The sequence below is a fragment of the Toxorhynchites rutilus genome, chromosome 3 (genome assembly GCF_029784135.1).
Source record: "Toxorhynchites rutilus septentrionalis strain SRP chromosome 3, ASM2978413v1, whole genome shotgun sequence".
Lineage (NCBI taxonomy): Eukaryota > Metazoa > Arthropoda > Insecta > Diptera > Culicidae > Toxorhynchites > Toxorhynchites rutilus.
Window position 1 is genome coordinate 47,870,419 of NC_073746.1, and position 20,188 is coordinate 47,890,606.

Genomic DNA, 20,188 nt, shown 5'->3' on the forward strand with positions numbered 1-20,188 from the left:
TATAAATATTTCTAAATATTTAATTTTTGTTTCAAATTCATGTTAAAAATTCTCAAAAACCAGTGATGATCAATGTTGGTGTTCTAAGTAGACACTTTTCAATATTGGGTTCAATTCCCAATCATTCAACGATCTTCCCGAGTTGGAAATTTTCTTAACATGCATTGGAAAAACTTTGGGCCTGACCAAACTAATAAACATTCATGCCTGCAACAGAGTCAGTTTGCTTCGATTTTTGTTTGCTCGTTTCTAAATTTAGTTAAATATAAATATTATCTATGTGATAAATCGACCTGTTCAAACCTTCAAACCTTGGTTAATGATCATCATTAATCTTCTCTTACCTTTTCTCTCCCACCGTCACTAGCACTGCCGGAGTCACTAGCGGATCGATCCAAATCATCGTCATCGTCATCGTCATCATCGTCAATCGAACCCGACGTAGAGGTTGATGATTTTCGTGGGATCACTTTCGAAATCGACGATGGTTGACTGGCCGTTCCAATCGACGAGAAGGGTGGCGACATTAGTGATGTTCTCATGGGCGAAGACAACATGCTAAAAACAAAAACAAAAAGATTAATTCATTCCAACAACTCTGCGCGTGTTAATCAACTCACTCATCGTTGCTATCGGAGGACAAATTATCCACCCCGGAAGGTTTCGGCGGCATGCTAACCATGCTAACAACGCCCTTGCTCGGACTAATTTTGGCACCTTTCGAAGAGCTGTCCGCTTTCTTCTTTTTGTCGTCAGCTTCACTCAACCCGGCGTTGGTGTTGTTTCGCGCCGGTTCCGAGTCGGAATCATCCGTCGTCGACAGCACCTCCCGGCTGGTAATCTTCTGGTTAGCTCGAGACGGGCGCCTCCGAGCGGCAGTCTTTTTGGTCGGTATGCTAGGAGCATCCTTTTTACTGGGCGTTGAAGCAACCGTTTTGCTAGATGAAATCGACAACCTTCGTTTGCTGTGACCACTGGCGACCGAATCGGCATCCGACTGCCGCGTGCTGGATGATCCGATTATCGACGATCTACCTGTGGTTGGAGGATTCTTTCGTGGTCGACCTCGACCTTTGCTGACTTTATCCTTCTCGAAGGATTGAGAGCGACTCCTCCGGGCACTAGAGAACCCATCGTCGTCACTACTGCTAGATGCGTCCCGTTCACGGTCTTGAAAATTTTTGTTAATTTTCCGCTTGCGTTTCACTTTTTTCTCTAACCTCGGTACGACCGAACTTGCCGTGCCTATCAGTGCGTTATTGGTTTCCAAATTATTGTCATCAATATCGGATATTCCCGATAAAGGTTGTATGTTTTGTAGTTCTTTGACTTTCAGCAAGCGACTGCTCACTTCATCCGATTCGATGCTATCGTGCAGTTGGTCGTTTTCAGGACTCTTGATCGGACTTTTAGCAGGGCTAGACAGATCAAGGTCGTCCTTCATCTCACCCAATTTGTTAGATTCCTGAATCCCACTACCCATACCACCGCCGTTGAGCCCCGGTAGGGCCGAAATCGGTGTCGCAGTGGGAATTCCTCCCGGTGAGGATGTACTATTCTCACTTGGAAATGGTTCCTGCTTGACGAAAACACCTTCGTTGTTGCTGCTGCTATTCGACAAGTGTTCATCCTCGACAGGCGGAGGTTCATTTTTGATCATGGTCGGCGGCGAGGCGTGCCTCAGCGGCGAATTGGAGTTCTCGTTCAGGTTCGAGTTCTGATTCGAACCGCCAATAACACCAGCCCCGGAGGCCGTCATCTGCGAGCTGTTGCTCGTCTCATTTGGCACCTGCGGTTGAAGAAAGTTTATCAATGCCCACCGGTCGGCGGGATTGTTCCCGCTGCCGTTTCCTGGACCATGGGCCGCGACCATATCGTTCACATGACTAGCCGTGACATTAGCGCCACCGCCACCAGCTTTGTTGCCCACCTTCGACGAGTCCTCGCTGGACGATTCATCCGCACTGTCGTTCGATGAACTATCACTAGAGTTGCACTTCTTCTGGTAAGCACCATCGTCACTGTCGGAACCGTTTGGATCGTCCTCAAGAGCACTGCAAAGATGGAAATCGAATGATTAGCTCCGGGGAAAAAACTGAAATGTTGCAACACTTACCCAATTGGTTTCAGCATCGGAGGTATTGCGTCTACTGCACCCGATGACAAGTTATGAAATTGAAGAGAAAAAAATGGGGATCGATTAAAAACCTGGTAATCAATAATTCACCGTGGGAATATAGCGAAACTTACCTGGCGCCTTGAAGGAGGGTGGCTTCATCAGCACCGGCTGGGGGGCGTATTTGTGTTTTGGCATGTTCGGGTTGTTAAAACTAAACTTGGTCTCCAGTTCCTTGCGTGGCGTGGCCCCGATCTCGGTGAGTGGCGTCCCAACGTTGAACGTTTTGATCTCGCTCAGGATCTTCTCCACGCTGCCGGGCGTTTTGAGCGGCGTCGACATATCACTCTGTAGATTTAGAAAAAAAATGATGTTAATAGATCGTTTCATTGCTTGCCAATAACACAAAAGCAGACAGAAGACAGAACTTGGAATGACAATACACATGCATGCAACAACTCTGTTGGGTGATTTCGCAAACAACGGTTCGGATGCAAAGCACTCTACTACTCAAAGTGATGAATAGTCGAAGGTTAGCTGGGAAGAGAGATATGATAGGCGAAGAAAATAAATAAACGGAAACTAACTACTCTAAAAGGCATTTTTGCGTTTAAAACCTGAGGAGGCAGACGTCCGTTCGGCATTTGCGAGGGTAACTTTTCTCCGGCGGTGCGACCGTTCATCAGCGAGGTTGGCCCCGAAGGCAATCCCTTCGGGTGCATCTGCAATATAGAGAGAGGGCCTTTGTTTATTACTGGGATACGCTTGCTGGCATGAAAGTTGATACATTTGATGGTGCAAATTTAGGCGGATCATAGGAAATTAATCTAAACAGCTCGATTCTAACCTCATATTTTTTTGTCAAGACGCCGCCACTAAGCGGTTTGAGTGGTGGGCCAAAATTTCTGTATCTTGGCATAGCGTCTTCCAATTAAGCACTCAGATTTTTACAAAAATATATTGGTAATGTTTAACTATTCCTCTCCTAACACATTCCTTCCGTAGGTTTGGCAGACAACTGACGGAAACCAAAATCAAAACAACAATAAATACAGTTTTCACTCCCAAGGTAGGTATAAATACTGCACACATCGTTCATCCATCCATCCTCTTCAGGTATCTACGAGACAATAAATCATTCTGGGCTAACAGTTTCAGGCAGACACATCCTGATCGAATGAATGTATTCCTCATAATATATACAATACATGCATAATTTTTTGGATAACAATAATGTGTATGTTCAAATTTGCTGTGTGAATCATGGGTTTGGCCAAGTCTGCAATACACACAACGAGGTGAATTTTGAAAACGAGAAAAGTTTTTGAAAAGTATATCGCCCGACAATTGCATCAAAGCTCGATCGCCCCCTACAGATTACGCATAACGATTTGTGGTTGGAAACATGATGATTGTGGTTACTTACCTCGTGTCTTATTGAGACGTTACTCGGTGGTCGGAAAGTCCCGGCCCTGCCATAAGTGGGGAACATGCTTTCTAATATAGGCATCTCAATCAATCAAATGTTAGCAAAATAATTAACTTTTTTTTCCAACCCTATCTATATTATTAACACTATCCTTGCTGACATTAGCAAATAAACTGCTTAACTATTAACCCGCTTCGGTATATTTATAGAGAAGTTTCATTCTACTCAGTGTACCTACATTTTATCTACCGACGACGAAACAAAACTAGAGATGGGCAAATCAGCTCATCATGGTGAGCGGCTCAGAGCCGTTCAGCTCATACAAGTGAGCTGCTCATTTGGAACAGCTCATCAGCTCAGTTGAATTTTGCAGTTGTCCACACAATTGCATATGAAACGTATTCACCATGGGACATTGCATAGTGTGCATTTTTTTAATAGACGGAAAGCAAAAAATAAACGAATTTAATTCGTAATTGTACAAAAACTAAAACTGAAACATAGAAGATGCTTAGGATATGCTGAACTTAAACAACAGAAAAACCAGCAGTAGCCAAATAGAATGCCTCCAGAAATATTGGCCGAGACAACGTTTTTTGAAAAAAAACCATCGAGATTTTTTTTTGCATCCGAGGATATCAAAATAAATCCACTAATAGGTGCAACGAGAAATAATTATTCGCGATCACAAAGGTAACAAAAGGACCAGTATCAATCATCAACATTTATGCCGGGTGGTTTTCTGAATTGTTTTGATTCAGCACGCGGAAATAAATGTATGTGTTTCCACAGTAATGTTTAAATAACAATGTAATATATTAAATTTATTTACAAGCATATAATAATGTGTATTATTTTGTTTGGCCATATAAGAAAAATTTAATGAAGTAACGAACGATTGAATATCTTCAAAACAAAAACCTTTTTTCCTATCTGGCATCTCTGCTAAAGCTAAAGTACGAAGAGGGATACACGAAAACAAACTGACGTCATGCCATGAAGCGCGGGAGACGAAAAATCCTTTCGCGTCTCTCAATTCACACTCTCTGCAACTTTTGCGCTCCACAGCTATGCAGCTCAACAGCTCAACAGCTCTTCAGCTCAACAGGTCAACAGCTCATCAGCTCAACAGCTCAACAGCTCAACAGCTCAACAGCTCAACAGCTCATCAGCTCAGCAGCTCATCAACTCAACAGCTCAACAGCTCATCAGCTCCGTAATGAGCTGCGTTTTTTTTATTGCGAGCCGATCCGAATCCGCTCACTATGATGAAGCGATTCGAATGAACAGCTCATGAGCGGATGGCACATCTCTAAACAAAACCCACATGAAGCATACAACTTCAGTCCAGGTAAAAACGCAGATATTACAACTGATCTCTGATCAGCCATGTTTTGACAGAGGGGAGCCTAATTTGCATTCCGATGTCTCTCCATCCCGATGAATATGGGCCGACGATGTGGAGATCAGGAAATACAGTTCCAGGTAGATTTTGAGAAGAATGAAATTTGGAGTATTTCATTACCCCTGGTATGGGTACACAGATATATTTTCCGCATGTGTTATGTTGCATCAAATTCCGTTCTCATGTTGTATTGTACAATCATAATTGCGAAAGAAAAAAACAAACAAAATAAATTCTTTTCCCTACAATACAAGCGAGAACAGTTTGCAGCAAAGTTCAGTTTTACTGTTTCTGTTTTTTTCTATGGTTCAGACCAATGAGGTACATATAGAGGTGGAGCAGTAAGCGAAGTGTATCTGTATTGGCAAGCCAAATATCGTGTCGTAATTATTTGCATTCAATATGGAATGTATATGGAAGAAACAAAACAATGTTGAAAGTACTTACGGTTGCATGATAATTTGAGCCAAAATTCTCATGAAAACATTCAACTGGTTGTTTTTTAACAAATGACAATTATATCGTGGCTTATTTCGATTACTCATGTGGTAAAAAGATCCAGAGAGCATTCGTATGCTAAGTTCTCGAAGGCAGTAACATTTTCGATGAAATTTTGATTAATTGGCAATTATTATCTCACAACATACACACCGATACTGAGGGCCTTCGAAACATCAACTTCATAACGGTAAAATAATGACACTTTGTTTGTTTCTATGAACGTGGGGGAGTGAAAATGGCACATGGAAATATCACTTTTATCCGTCTTTTTCGACGACATTTCACAAATAATCACTTCTCGCTATCACATTAGCCTCATATTTATCGGGAGCTCTACAAAAATGTACATTTTTAATTGATAAATTACTTCCTGAAAATAGCATTTTTACATGGATGTGGTGGGCGATCAAAGATAAACACAACGAATGACGTCACTATTTGCGAAATAGTTATGGCAGCGCATGCTATGCCGCTCGAAACTCGACCATCTTCATTACCTTTATTCCAGGACATTGGGTTCAGACCAAGGCGCGTAGAAGTATATCCTAAGGTGGGCCAACTTGCTAAAACCACTCTTCAGCCATCTTGAAAGTCTACTGTGTTTTGTTTGTAAACAAAACACAATACGCTTGTGCCCAAGCTTGCTCGTGATCAGTCTGTCTCTTTCACGCTTTAAGGAAATAATTCCCCTTCTGCTTTCTTCCGTACTGTTTTCATATACCGCTCCCCTAACCAACTTAGTGACGAAACGGCCTCACCTAGTACCATAGACCCGTCTTGCATTGAATATGAACAAATGAACATTTCTCGCGTAACTTTTGAAAAGGTCCTATGTAACAAATGTAAACAAATCGAGTTAATGGATGCACGCTATTAGTTTTCAATCATTGAATGCATTATAAAAACAATTGTTCACGTATCTATCTTCTTCATCTTTTTATCGCCGATACAAAAAATATCCAATGTACAGAATCGGATTTGAAGCGCCCGGCTGTTACTTCGGACGCCTCTTTCCTCCGATGCCCGAAACGTCCGAAGTAACAAAGCAGTCAAAACAATACGAAGTCGTACTTCGGTCGTTTTGAGTTTTTGTTTCTTACAGCTGTTGTTACCGATTTCAATGCAATTCAACGAGTGATAACAATAATAATTCGCCTTTAGAATGAAATGCTGTTATTTGGATTGTTGCTTAGAAGTTAGTTTCAATTTTTTGTCGTGCAACGTAATATGTCCAATGTGCAAATGCGGGCAGACAAAACGTCCAATGTAAAATTTTCGCTCCTAGTCTTCAACTTTAATCTCAAATCACGGAACAACAGTTACGATTGGTTTTTCAGAGTTATTCTTGACTGCTAGTGGTGAAAGTAGCGATAAAGATCGGAAGCTTTTAAGACAATTCGCGGAATAATGTTTGGGTCTTCAACTTCGTTTTTCTCGAGTTGACGAAAATGTTACATTGGACTTTTTCAAAAGTTATGCGAGATTTGTCCTTCAATATGTTTTGATGTTTATTTTTTCCACCCAGTGTCATTTTCATCTTGATTATCGGAAACGTCAGAACTGAATTTCGTTTCAGCCAAATAAATATCAGCTGTTGTTAACTTCTAACCTGAGGCTGCTGTGTGCGGTTGGGTTTTGTAGTTGCCGGATGCCGTAATCGGAAACACCTTATGAAATTCCCGATGTCGCAAATGACTTGACGGTAGCTAAAACCACTCGTTGTATCCATTCTGCATATGCCGTTGCTACCGTCTCGCCAAATAAAATTTATTTTGAACTTAAATTCACTGCCAGAACGAATATCGTTTCGGATGTGATGAATATCAATTTGTTGCTTTTGATATCCAAAGTATAAATAACAGCAAAGTTATGAACCCCACTCAATGTCGCATTCATTCATTATAGCAAATTTGCTCATGCAACAGCGATATGAACAAAATGAACTCGTTTGTTATTGTCATCTATATAATGAGGGCAGTGTGTTTCAAGCTGAAAAATAGTCATTTACACTTGAACAAAATCATATTCGTTTCTCGTGAATATTTGTTGATATTCTAAGACACTGCATAAAACCAAGAGTTGTGAAGAAAACATTTCAGTTTTGGACAAAATAAATTTTGTTTGCACGGCCTTCAAAACAAGGCAGTCTACTCCCGTTAGTGAACCACCGATTCGGATGTAATGTCGTCTGCATTGTCGGGCTGCATTTATTCGAACAAAGCAGTTCACAATTACTTTGTTTTCCACCATAGAATGATTATATTCGTAGAGTGAAACATGAAACACTGAATCAAATCTTTTACTCCCATCCTTCATCGCATTCGCTTGCAATTTCACACTGATAGATTACAATGTTTGTTGACAAAAGCGATACAAATGACATCGGGAATATATCACCAGAGAAGAGAAGTGGAACTTGAGAGAAAAAAGGTCTCAGGAAAAAAGTGGCAACGATATGTGATAAGAAAATGTAAACAGTGAAAATATTGACAGATGGTTTACGCTCTAAAAATTAAACAGAATGTTGAGAAGTATCTAAAACGGTGGGATACATCATATATAGGTGGGAGGTTCGCATATAATGTTATTAATGTTAGCATTATCATGATAAACACGACGAATGGGATAGCAATTTCGAACTGAACATTGAATAAAATATATATAGACGCTGAAAGAGCTGTGGACAAATATTATAACACATTTTTATCGGTTTATGTATAATGTCGTTAATATTTGCATTATCAAAATAAACACATATGTATTGTAATCTTAACTTGCTGTGCTATTCATAACAATATTTATGGTCGTATTCCACCAATGATGACAAATGTTTCGTAATTTACGAATAAAGCTTAACAATAGAAACTGAACATTAAATAAAAAAACGTGGTACGGGCATCAGTTGTGAAAAAAACAATTTAAAGCATTTTCATCGGAATAAATTGAATGATTAAATAGTTATACGACTGAATAATGTATGATTTCTAAATAAATCTCATTTTTTCAGTTTCGAACACACTCCGTAAAAAGTCATTTTTATTTCTGAAAATACCCTCTGTTGGTCGAGATATTTTATCAAGAATTTACAAAGTAAAGAAACAATAGCATCAATTAGTTTCTAGTTATCAGTTTTTTTAGTTGCCAACAAAATAATCCAATCCATATATTTTTAGTGATATTGACAACAACAAAAAATACAATTGATATGTAGTAGTATTTCAGGTTTGTCGAAAAAGATTAATTAAATCACAAAAATGGGAAAGAAAATATGTGCTGTTGATATAATCCTACCCAAGAGCGTCAGTTTCTGTTTTGCTTTCGCATGGAATGGTAATGAAGGAATGTTTGCTTGTAATTGGGGTCGAGCGAAGCAAGATTTGCGCATTCGGTTTCAATAACGCAATCGTATCCAAGAACATCAGTTTCTATTCTGCTTCCGCGTGGAGTGGTCATGAAAACTCTCGTGTATTATTCTCACGAGAACAAAATGTATCAAACTTCATTAGCTGCTTTTGCAAAACCACGCAAACCCAACGGTTCGAAATAGTTGAATTTCATGTTAATGACTATTTCATACTCATACTCATCCACTCACACACTAACTAGGAAAACTTAAACAATCTTTAGAAATAATTTAATCGAGAATTGATTCAGATGCTATTTCAAACAAAAGATTACAGAACCAGCAGTAGTCCTACGTCTACCTTGCGGTTATATCACAGATATAACCCACTTCTAGTTTTTTTCAAATATTTTTTGGATATCACCACCGTAAGTGTAATATTTTTTATATATAATTTAATTTTAATATCTATCATTACATATCCTACAATCGGAAACTCTGTTTGTCGTTTTAAGTTAGGTTATGTAAATTACTACTAGGCATGTTTGCGGATTCACATTTGATATGTCGATCCTTGAAATAAGCTCAATGTTTTGAAAGTTAAAATTTAAAAAAAAACATATAAAATTCACGATTTCTTCCAAAAATTCATAACTTTGCAACCATTGAGCCGATTTCAAAAATCGACATATCAAATGAAATCTTATTCTTTTATGAAACAATAATCTGTCATTCAACAAACTTAGAAATTTAGGACTACAGAAAAATTTTAATTATAAAGCTGAGAAAATTTGCCGCTTGATTTTCTACAATTCTTTCACAACAAATTTCTACCTTGTCGCAATTTTAAACCTCTCAAATTGAACTGTCAAAATGATAGATCAAAGAACGAAAAGCAGGAAAAATTGACAAATAATGGGGGATAAATGATACAGCAAAGGTAATCGTGGATTTTTAATATTGAAATTCCTTTTTTTAATTTTTCTTTCAAATTTTGATAAAATTGCACTGAATAGTTTATATAAGGGCAATATCAATATTTGAATAAACTCATGTAATTAACACGTTTAGTAAGACGCGAATGACGATATTGTTAAAGCGTCCATAATTTAAAAAAAACATGTTTATATAAACCTTCCCATCTTATCATTCTTGCTTCAAGACAGCTAGAAATCGATACACTCTCAAATCAAGTATGCCTGAAAAAAATCATGTGAACAAGGATTGATAATGTGTACACTTTTTAGTCTGTGAATTGTATGGAGTTCCACTGCTGTGATATCACCCTGGCAGTAGGACTCCATACAAATCATTACATCGACGAATATACAGTAATTTACATTTAATGCGACATTTCGCTAATTGGACAGACCTGTAATGCGACACGTTTAATTGGACATTTTTGTAAACATCGAGTTCGGGGCCTAAATTATGGCCCCACATCGAAAGTCGCCACCAGACGTCGGAACTGAACCACTCTCATCCAAAATTTCCAAATACAGGTCAAAATTACCTCCAATGCGACACTGAATGGTGCCTCGGCATGTCGCATTAAATATAAATTACTGTATTTTTTTTTTCATTATGTTTCGTCGGAGCATAACTGACAGCTTTCTACACGAGATGTTTAATGAACGGTGGAAAGGTGGGAATATTTGTGTTCGTATATGAAGAATCGTACGTTTTAATTGAATGAATAAAAGTTGTCAACAAAACTAGAGTAAGACTCATCTTAAAATTGTGAAAAAAAAATTATACGAGACTATCAGCGTTTGTTTATGTTTATTGTCGGACTTGGTTATGGCATAGGTTGTTTGAAACGAAGGTTCGTTATAATGATTTTATTTTTGAGTTCCCCAGGGTTTTTAGTAGGCAGTAAACTGTTGTTTGATGAAATATGAAACGATCCCCTCACTTTCATCAATCAATCTTGATTATGGGCTTAAAAATGCATGGTTGGACAGTTATGCTCAAAATATCAACATAGGACAATTGAACTTGATGTTGTTTTTTTTAATACTGAGAACAAATAACATATTTTTCTGAAAGATTATGAAAACATCAAACATCAGCGCAATAATTGATCTGCATCACTTTTGCAGAATATAAATCTCATTATTATTAGGCATTCTCTAACAAGGTGTCCACGTGGTCTGTTAAACTTTTTTTTTATTTGTTTGAGAATTTGTTTCCTTCTTCCAAACAAAAATAAGTGCTTTAGTCCTGCTGGAAACGTGACATTAAAATTCTTGTTCTTGAACCGATTTATTTATTATAGATTCAAAAACAATACATTACACATACGTAATTATTTTCTTTTTTCTATATGTCTGCAGTAAATGTTATTCGTATTAGATACATGTATAAGTCGTATATTCATCCAAACTAGTTCGCAAGCATTGCAAGCTTTATTATGTTCTGTTTTATTTTTATTTATTGTCAGTGAATTCCGGACAGTAATGTCGTGAATACGCTGTTTATGATGCTAAAACATAAATAACATTATGTATATAAACAATATTTATTCCCAGCTTTTTTTGCGGCAACAGTGTATTAACCATGTTCGTCGCCACGTTCGTGACACTTTCTTCGTCCAAATTGAATACGTTTTAACCCCGAGTTTGATCGAATTGGCACCTAAATATAAATTTAGGATAGGTTAAAGAATCATAAATGGGACATACATGTAACATGCCTACACGCATGTTTTCGTCCGCCATGACCAATGTTCCGGTTAACTGCCGGAAGGCCGTAGGGCGTAGATTTTTTTTTGGTTCATTATTGAGTATCGCCGTGCCGTCCCATCAAAGAATCCGCTGTGCAAATGGATTCCAACGCTTCGATTGCGACTATTTCCAAAAAGTCGATATTAACTTGAGAGTCGCAAATCAATTTGGGGAGGTATTCAAAACGACTCGTCAAGGTATTTATTTCAGGGGTATTCAAAACGAGGGAAACGACTGACGCACAAATTGATAGCAGACAGATGAGAGCCGATTACAGATTTACATTATTCGTGCGACAAACTTCGATTGTTTTAGTACAATTTTTTAAAATTAGAAAAACGGGTTATGTACCAGGTTTTTTTTAGGTTTTTTCTCCTCTTTCAAAAATGTTTCAATAACAAATAATTCTATTAACACGTTGAGCAACGCCTCGACATTGAGTTTTTTGTTAGAAGAGCGCTGGAACTGACAATTACGAAGAAAGAAAATAAAAAAATATATGGTTTCGTTTTCGGATGCGACACAAAATGTGACTGTTGATGTAGACTGAATGGCAAGCGCAGCAAGAACAGTTCGGGACTTAACGTGTTAATAATAAGTTTGAGAGTTCTGTCCGGGATACGACCGCATAATTGATGTAGGATTACGTTAGGCCATTTGTTGCATGTTGATTTTGAACATCTTTGAGAAAAGAATGGTTTTGTTTAGTGTGTATTCGTCGGATAATATTCAACGGATGTTTCCGATTAAGCTCTGACTGACTTCGTGGGGATTCTTCTGCTCGGGTACGAGAGAGCCCACAACTTCTTTTTCGTTTGTTGTATAGAGGCTTTTATATTATTCTAGCGTTTTCTCGCAAGCGGTTCCAGGCCCGATTGTACCTTAAGCATTTGGGCAGAAACATTACTCGATCATTGATTCCTTAGGATCTTGGGGTTTTGAGTCAAAATGCCCTGTATTATATATTTGAAAAAAAATGCCAGAAGATGGTTGACTTTCTCCGTTTGATTTGAGGCACAAGGCGAGGGAAACGTGTAAAATGAGAGAGCAGATAAGTATATTGATTGAAAGACCTTATAAGATAGCCTTCACCTCACATTGCTCAACTTCTGATAATGAGAAGGCGGGCTCCCTCGTAAAGGATGGTACTCGAATGGTTACATTCAATTATTCCAAATGTTTCTACGAGAGCATGGTTTAAATGTTTCGACGAATGTTTTTCTGTTTCTGATTATTGTTTTTCCGTTCAAGTTCTGCACAACTAACATCTCACGCTCAATATCATTACGGCGTGAAAGTTCACCACCGGAGCCAGGCGCACAAGCAGACCAACAGCGATTTGTGGTTCTGAACACTGAACCCTTCTTCTTCATCGGTGATATGGGTTTCCGGTAAATGACATTGACAAGAAGCCTCTGCCTGAATTATGCCACTTACGGGTTCTCCAATATATGTAGTCCAATTTCCTTTGTTTTTGCTTCCTTCGACATAATGGAAAAAATACCTCAAGGTTGCCTGGTTTGCTCCTTACCGAAAAGCATTTTTAGATTCGTCCCCATTTGAAATTTATTGGAGAGGAAAGATAGAAATCTAGACTACACAAAGACGAAAATTTATTTTTATCCCATCCTCCTCTTGTATTTCGTGTTCGAGTTACGCTCGATGCTAGAGGGGAGTGGAAGTGGAGCATCGTTGCTGATCGGGCTTTGATGGAGCGCCTCGATAGCGATAGCGTCGTATTAAAAAAAAGGTTGGAGGGACGCGCGCAGTCAACAGGAGAGGAATGAACCTTTTTCCAGCGCTTTTTTGCACGGTTCTTGGCACTGGCCATCTCTCTAATATGACGATGCTAGAATTTTTCCAAGAAGCACCCCGTTCGTACGTGATATAAATTTCGACAGTGTCGGGTTGATGGGCGAAGAATATTTCCCCAACTGTTAAGGTTTCTGTTCTGTCCTAGGCAGCGCACGTGTTTTCCAGCGCATGAAAGCCAACTTTTCATTTCTGTCAACCACCGTTTTGTCACTCTAAAGACTTATGGCAGGTTTCATGAAATATGTTATAAGATAGTTAAAATTCTCGGGCGGTTCTGAGTGTATTGTCGAGTTGTATGAGTTTCAATTCACTCTGAGCTATTGCGATCATTATCTAATCCTGTATGTCATCGTTGGGAGTTATCTTGCAGGGATCCTCATATCAAATTACAGGCAAACCAGTTTTTGTGCGAGGGATAGGGACAGAAAAAAATCGCAAAAACTTACTAAACTTACCCAAGATCCTTAAAAAATAGTTTTCGCTACACGATTTGAAAAAAAAACGGTGGATACGCATAAAAAAAGGTTCCTTAAGTAAACAACCCAAATCCTAATGACTCCATTCGTGATCAACTTTCGATTTCGTTCAGTTTTTCTCCTTTACGTTGAGACCTGTTCCCTTAGTTCCCTTAGCACTAAAAAAAATCGCCCAAAACAAGTTTAACTGTACATAACATTCATTTAAATTTGATTTTTTCATACGAGGGTCGTTCAAAAAATAAGTTTCGATGCCTCAGAAATCGCGGAAAAATAAAGTTAGGACAAAAAACAAGGTGATTTTCGTAATCTACGTTTTTTTTTTATTCTTCTACATAATCGCCGTAACGTTTGAGGCATTTTTCATAGCGTAGCACGAGTTTTTCTATTCCGAGCGCGAAGTGCGTAGCGTCCAACTTTTTGAAGTACGATGTAACTGCGTCACGAATTTCTTCAGTGTTATCGAATCGTTGCCCGCCGAACGCCTGTTTCATCATCGTACTATTGTGAAGTTTTGGACCGATTAAGAACCGCGATTAAGAACAAAAGGCCAGGTTTGTTAACGAAAGGAGTGTTCCTCATCCACAATTATGCGCGGCCACACTCTGCTCGCGTAACTCAAAAGCAATTGAAAAAATCAAATGGACTGTGTTCGAGCGTCCTTCATACTCCCCAGACCTCGCCCCTAGCGACTATCACTTATTCCCGGTGATGAAACAGGCGTTCGGCGGTCAACGATTCAATAACACTGAAGAAATTCGTGACGCAGTTACATTGTACTTCAAAAAGTTGGACGCTATGCACTTCGCGCTCGGAATAGAAAAACTCGTGCTACGCTATGAAAAATGCCTCGAACGTTAGGGTGATTATGTAGAAAAATAGAAAATAAAACGTTGATTACGAAAATCACCTTGTTTTTTGTCTTAACTTTGTTTTTCCCCGATTTCTGAGGCACTGAAACTTTTTTTTTTGAACGACTCTCGTACAAGTATCCGACAGGGAGCTAGTTGTAGAAAAGTTTTAGTTTTTTTCATTCTGGCGTATGAAACCAGATCTGGAGAAAACGGAGAGTAGTGTAACGGTTTGTCACACAATCGGTTGAATTTTCTATTATATTCGAAATGAGGGCTTATGAAGAATAGTTCTCAACAATGTTATATAACGATAATCAGAAGATTAGTGCTTGATACATTTCTGGTTTGGGTGAAAATTACAGTGATGGGCACAAAAAAAACCACCGCCATTTGAAATCAATGTGTTCAATATTAAAAGTTTGTTCAAACTTTTCGGTATTCCAATCAATACTACGTAAAAGTAGGTAATTAGTAGCTCATTTTGCCGATTCAATATCGTTGATTTAGTTTTTTATTAAAAAAAATGTTCCTAAATGGGTACTTCCGGAAAATGGGTGGGAATCAAATCTCAACAGAGGTCCTACATTTGATTGTACGTGACTTCCAGCCGTGGTGCGATCCAGCTTGTCATTCAGAAGCGGGAAAAGGACCGTAACGTAAGACTGATGCAGGAACAGGCACGCTAATCATCCGAGATGTAAAAAATACCCACGAACGACCATAGAGCGATTGAAGAAAGGCTGGATCTGGACCTTTCCAATCGCTCCATTCGACGACGCTTGATGGGATGGGACCTTAAGAGTTACTTCGCAGAAAAGCGACCAATGATTAGCAATACCATCAAGAGAACGACTTCAGTTTGCGAGGGACCATGTCAACAAACCGTTCTGGAAGCGCGTTCTTTGGTCGCACGAGTCCAAGTTAGAGTAGTTTAACGAGAAAAAGGGTCTTCGAGCATGGCGGAAGTGCGACGAGGGCCTTCAGGACCGGCATGTACAACCGACCATGGAGCACGGTGGTGGAAGCATCTTGGTGAGGGGCTGTTTCACGTGCACTGGGGTGGGAAACTTAGCGCAGGTCAACGGTATTACGACTGCCGAAGGTTACATCGACAATTTGTGCTATAAATCCATGCTGAAAATGGGACTACACCTTCCAGCAAGATAAGAACCCGAAGCATACTGTAATGAAACCAGCAGCATTCTTCCATTAGGCCCATCCCAAAGCTCCGACTTGAACCCTATTGAGAATTTGGACGACAAAACTGACGTTACGAACAAGCAAAACTATTTAGCTGCGTTGAAGAAGGCTTGGGTAGAGCTGAACCCCCAACCTCTCCGGAAACTCATGAAGAATATAGAATTGTCAATTGGTTATCGAGACCAGGGCAAAGTCATATTCAACTGAGGATAGTCAGCGGATCATGACGAAAATCGCCTTCGTATTCAATTGGAAAGGAGTTTGGCTTCTTCCAGCAGTTTCTCTGTCAACAAGACACAACAGTCATACGGGCGTTTAGTTGCTATCTCGACTATCGCATTTCATTCTTCCCCATCAAATGTACTTCAATGTATATTGGGGTGATTCCCCCCAAAATGAATTCGTTTTTCTTTCTCATGTTTGTTTAAGCTCAACGTGGTTTGACATATACTACAGGTCAGCTAATTTTTTTTTGTATCGTACACGAAAATTACTCAAACATATAAAATAATGTGCAGTATTATGTTCAGAAACACTGTCAAATTGGTGGATTTCGTTGAAATAAACCCGTTTTTCTGCATGTTATTTTCACAAAATTGAACTCGGGGACAAAGTGAACTAAAATTTTGTTTAGAATTCCTTCCAAACTGCATGCTATTTTGCATGCTATGTACTAATACTAACGCGAGAGCCTTTTTAGCATACCTGATAACTGTCTAAGTTCGTTGGTTTGAGTTCACGGTAGATAGACAATAAACCGTCGATTAATGGTGTAACTACTTTTTTGCATCAGAAATCAAGTTTTCGTTTCACTTTATATGGACGTAAAAATAAGATTGTGTACGCGGGTAACAAGATTCATGTCGGGGGGAGTAAAAGTGTGGATTGAAGTCAGGTTGAATGAAGAGGCAGATTGGTATTCATTATTAACGTCAATTAGAATAACCATTGATTAGAATAGTTCATCAGCCATTTTCGCTTTCAACTGCCCTTGGAGAGTATGGCGTGTTTTAGCTGTGATGAGAATACAATGGTGACATGTTCGAACCAGATCAATATGGTGTGTTTTTGTTCATCACTGAGTCGTAGGTTCTTGCTCTTTTGTTTTGGTTATGATTTTCACATTATCAGACCACTGGTATACACAACCTTACATGTGAATAGTTTAATTATTTCACGTAGTAAAACACAGTTTTCATGCTGATGTATCTTCTCCTCGCGTTTGCATCTCATTTGCAGACCTTTATTGCGTTCCCAGTTGCCAGTTGTCACACAATCCCGCGGATAATTAGGATTCTAATGTGAATCGCCAGATTATCCAGTTCTATTTTCACATCAAATTTTACTTTGATAAAATCTATTCTCTGAATTTTTGATAAGTTAGGCATTGTTCAGATCAACCACTGTCCCATATCATGCTGGCATGCTTGTAGTTTCAACAGTTTTGATAATTTATTGGTGCTTCGATTCCGATAATTATTTCTACAATTGCTACGATAAGACTATCAACGTTTCCCATGACTATCCAAGAATGCATGCTGTGAATGTAGGTTACTTCTAGTTAAAATTACATTATCTACAACGTTTGTTTTCCCCTAAACTAACGCCCACCCAAAAGATCTAGAACTTGCAAGAGAAAAGGAAAGCCACACAAACACAATACGCGTAGCTTGAAAATATTCGACAGAAAACAAAAGCAAAAGAAAAACTGACACGAACGCAATAGTCTCACATGAGGAGTGTCACAGACAGCACTCCACCACTTACCTCATGCTTGGAAAAGACCCCCACTCCGGTCCCGGACATTGAGGACGACGAGGTCTGGTTGTAGTGGCGACCACCGCCGGAAGACCGTCCGTTGTATATCGGCCTGTTGTCCGCAGGCTTGACAAAGTTAGCATTGCTGCTGGCGCTGCTACCGGTGTTGTTGTTGTTTCCACTGTTGCTATTACTACTGTTGCTACTACTACTACTGTTACTATTGCTATTGGTTTTTGGCGGAAGCGTTCGATGGTACGAGGACGAGGACGCCGACGTGCACGAGGACGACGCCGACGAAGACTGCGACGTGTAGACCCCACTACCGACCAGGGGGCTGATGGTGTTGGTGAGGTTATTTGGCATCTGCGACGGGGGCGCATTCGACCGGGGTGTGCATGAGGCCGGACTGGTGGCGATTCCGATCACGTGATGTACCGACATGTCCAGGAAATGTCGCCGCGCCATCTCGAAGTTTCCGAGCTTTGACTGGATCTGCATATCCACATCCGATGGGCTAAGCTGGATGGAGAACAGAGAGAAAGAAAGAAAGAGGGAGAGAAAAACGGAAGGTTAGTAGGTGGCATAGAAGATGGCACCAGAGAGTGGACGTACGCATAGAAGAGCCCCAGAGCCCCAGAGCTGCATATAGCAGTGTGTTACTATCTCAACTTGCGTACGGTAAAGCTACTTCCTCTGATGTATGACGAACAACATTATTATTGGGAGGCAATTACGCGGTCCGTTCAACGAAACTTCGCACAAAACACCGCAAATCAACCACTGGGTTCCGTTCTCATCGCACACACGCATACACGTTACGACACATCCACACAGCGAGCGTTTCCCGTGAGGCGTGTTAGATGATCCACCACACAAGCACAACTAGTGTGCGAACGAACGCGCATCACTCGTTCCGGTATCTCGAGATCAATTAAATTTCAATCATCATTGCAAGGGGGCGCTTCTGCTACTGTTGTAGTTTATTGCATTATTATTTCTATAAAGCCAATAATCGCTTCTGCTGCTCTCGCGAATGACGGTCGAAAGTGGAAGCAGCTCATGTCGGACAGATACATACATCGTCGATCGTGAGGTGTCTCGATGTGTATGGTATGGTCAAACAGTTATAATCTCAAAATTTTTGCTGTTTCAAAAAATCAAATATTCCAAATTATTCCAAAGTATTTCAAAGCAAGAACTTTATGGAACTGCTCAAACCTAATCGCTTGGACCCACTTGGTGCACCCCTCGGCATCTCGGCACGGATGGCAAAAGCTTCTGACAATCGAGGGTTATTCAATACAGCCGTTTCACTGAAACTAAAGCAGCAGCAGCAGCACTCGGGGAATCCTCTCCAAAAGAGATTGCGAAGCAACAGGTGGTAGAGAACTAAGAAATCTGAAACCTCGTTGCGTAAAATGAGAAGGCAAAAGAAAAAAGAAAAGATAAAAAGGAAACTCCATTGAAGAGTCATCGCTGGAAATGAAGTGGAAAGCATGCGTCGTCGTGTGTGAGGCGGCGGCGGCGACGATATGAGGGGATGAAAAGGAGATTAGTGAAATAAATACGAACAATTCTGCACATTAACGCAGAATAAGTGTTTGGCAACACAAATCGAGCGGCAATTCAATTGACACTTGGGTCCGGTTGGTTCGCCGGAGGTCGATTTCATAATCGTCAAGTGTGAATGATACCGTCGTCTGAGAGAGTGGAAGACATCGTGACAGACCCATGCATACATATCGGTGATGCATTTAGTGCGCTCATTAAATCCACGAGAGTTGCCATCACGTATACCTACATGCATATGGATTTGGATGATGGAATGCGGCAGCAGGGAGCAGTGAAAATAAATGAAAGTGGTGGCCATGAATCTTAATGCAACGTTGAGCGATACTATTCAGGGGGAATCGCGATGTGACGTTCAATTGGAATGTGGACTTGTTTTGAAATATACGCGACGAAATTATTTACATGAATTTTGCCAGGATCACAATGTAATGCTTAGATTATTTGCTGAGCAGTCGGTTTATGAAGACATTTCGCTAAATGGAATGAGTATAAATCACATCTGATTGTACCAAAACATCAATAGTCTGTGTTGACAAATGATTTTCATCAAAGACGTCTCAAAAATAGTTGAGGGGTGTCTACAAAAGTCATGTTCTAAGATGTAATGATGAAATCCACTTATCCACTGATGACTCGTTTGTGCTTTTTTCTAAAATGACTTCACACGACACGGAGGATTTCACAATGTCTTAACAAATAATATTCAATAGAAATTCTTAGCTCATTTTTTTAACAATACTCAATGAATCGTAGAATACAGTGACAGACATTCGTTTAGCTGCGCCCTGTCTTTTCTTTTCTGCTTCTAGAGACATATCTTATTTAGTTAAATGAAATTAACATATGCCAAACAACACAACTTCAACTTTTTCTTAATTACTTAAAATGTTAGTACTGGGTAGACATTCATTCGAAAAAACCTCCAAATTTCAATAAAAAATAAGAGTAAAAAAGTAAGAGAAAAAAGTTGTACTAGAAATTTCGAATACA

The 20,188-nt window shown here is 39.5% G+C and overlaps 1 protein-coding gene across 13 annotated transcripts in view; it reads right to left on the reverse strand.

Moving 5' to 3' along the window:
• The window catches only part of LOC129773573 (AF4/FMR2 family member lilli), a 190,019-nt gene that overhangs the window by 20,011 nt on the left and 149,820 nt on the right, over positions 1–20,188 (reverse strand). For 5 of the 13 annotated variants that reach the window (XR_008742686.1, XM_055777190.1, XM_055777189.1 and 2 more), the window contains 6 exons: positions 17,633–18,145; positions 2,704–2,838; positions 2,251–2,464; positions 2,117–2,150; positions 621–2,054; positions 345–558 (listed from right to left, as the gene is read on the reverse strand). Coding sequence is in view for 12 of the 13 variants with exons in the window: in XM_055777190.1 (XP_055633165.1) it covers positions 345–558; positions 621–2,054; positions 2,117–2,150; positions 2,251–2,464; positions 2,704–2,838; positions 17,633–18,145 (2,544 nt within the window). In the remaining variant the exon portion in view is untranslated. Of the gene's footprint in view, positions 1–344; positions 559–620; positions 2,055–2,116; positions 2,151–2,250; positions 2,465–2,703; positions 2,839–2,963; positions 3,154–17,632; positions 18,146–18,238; positions 18,384–20,188 lie in introns of those variants that run through there. The other 8 variants (XM_055777195.1, XM_055777191.1, XM_055777192.1 and 5 more) reach the window with 8 other exon arrangements.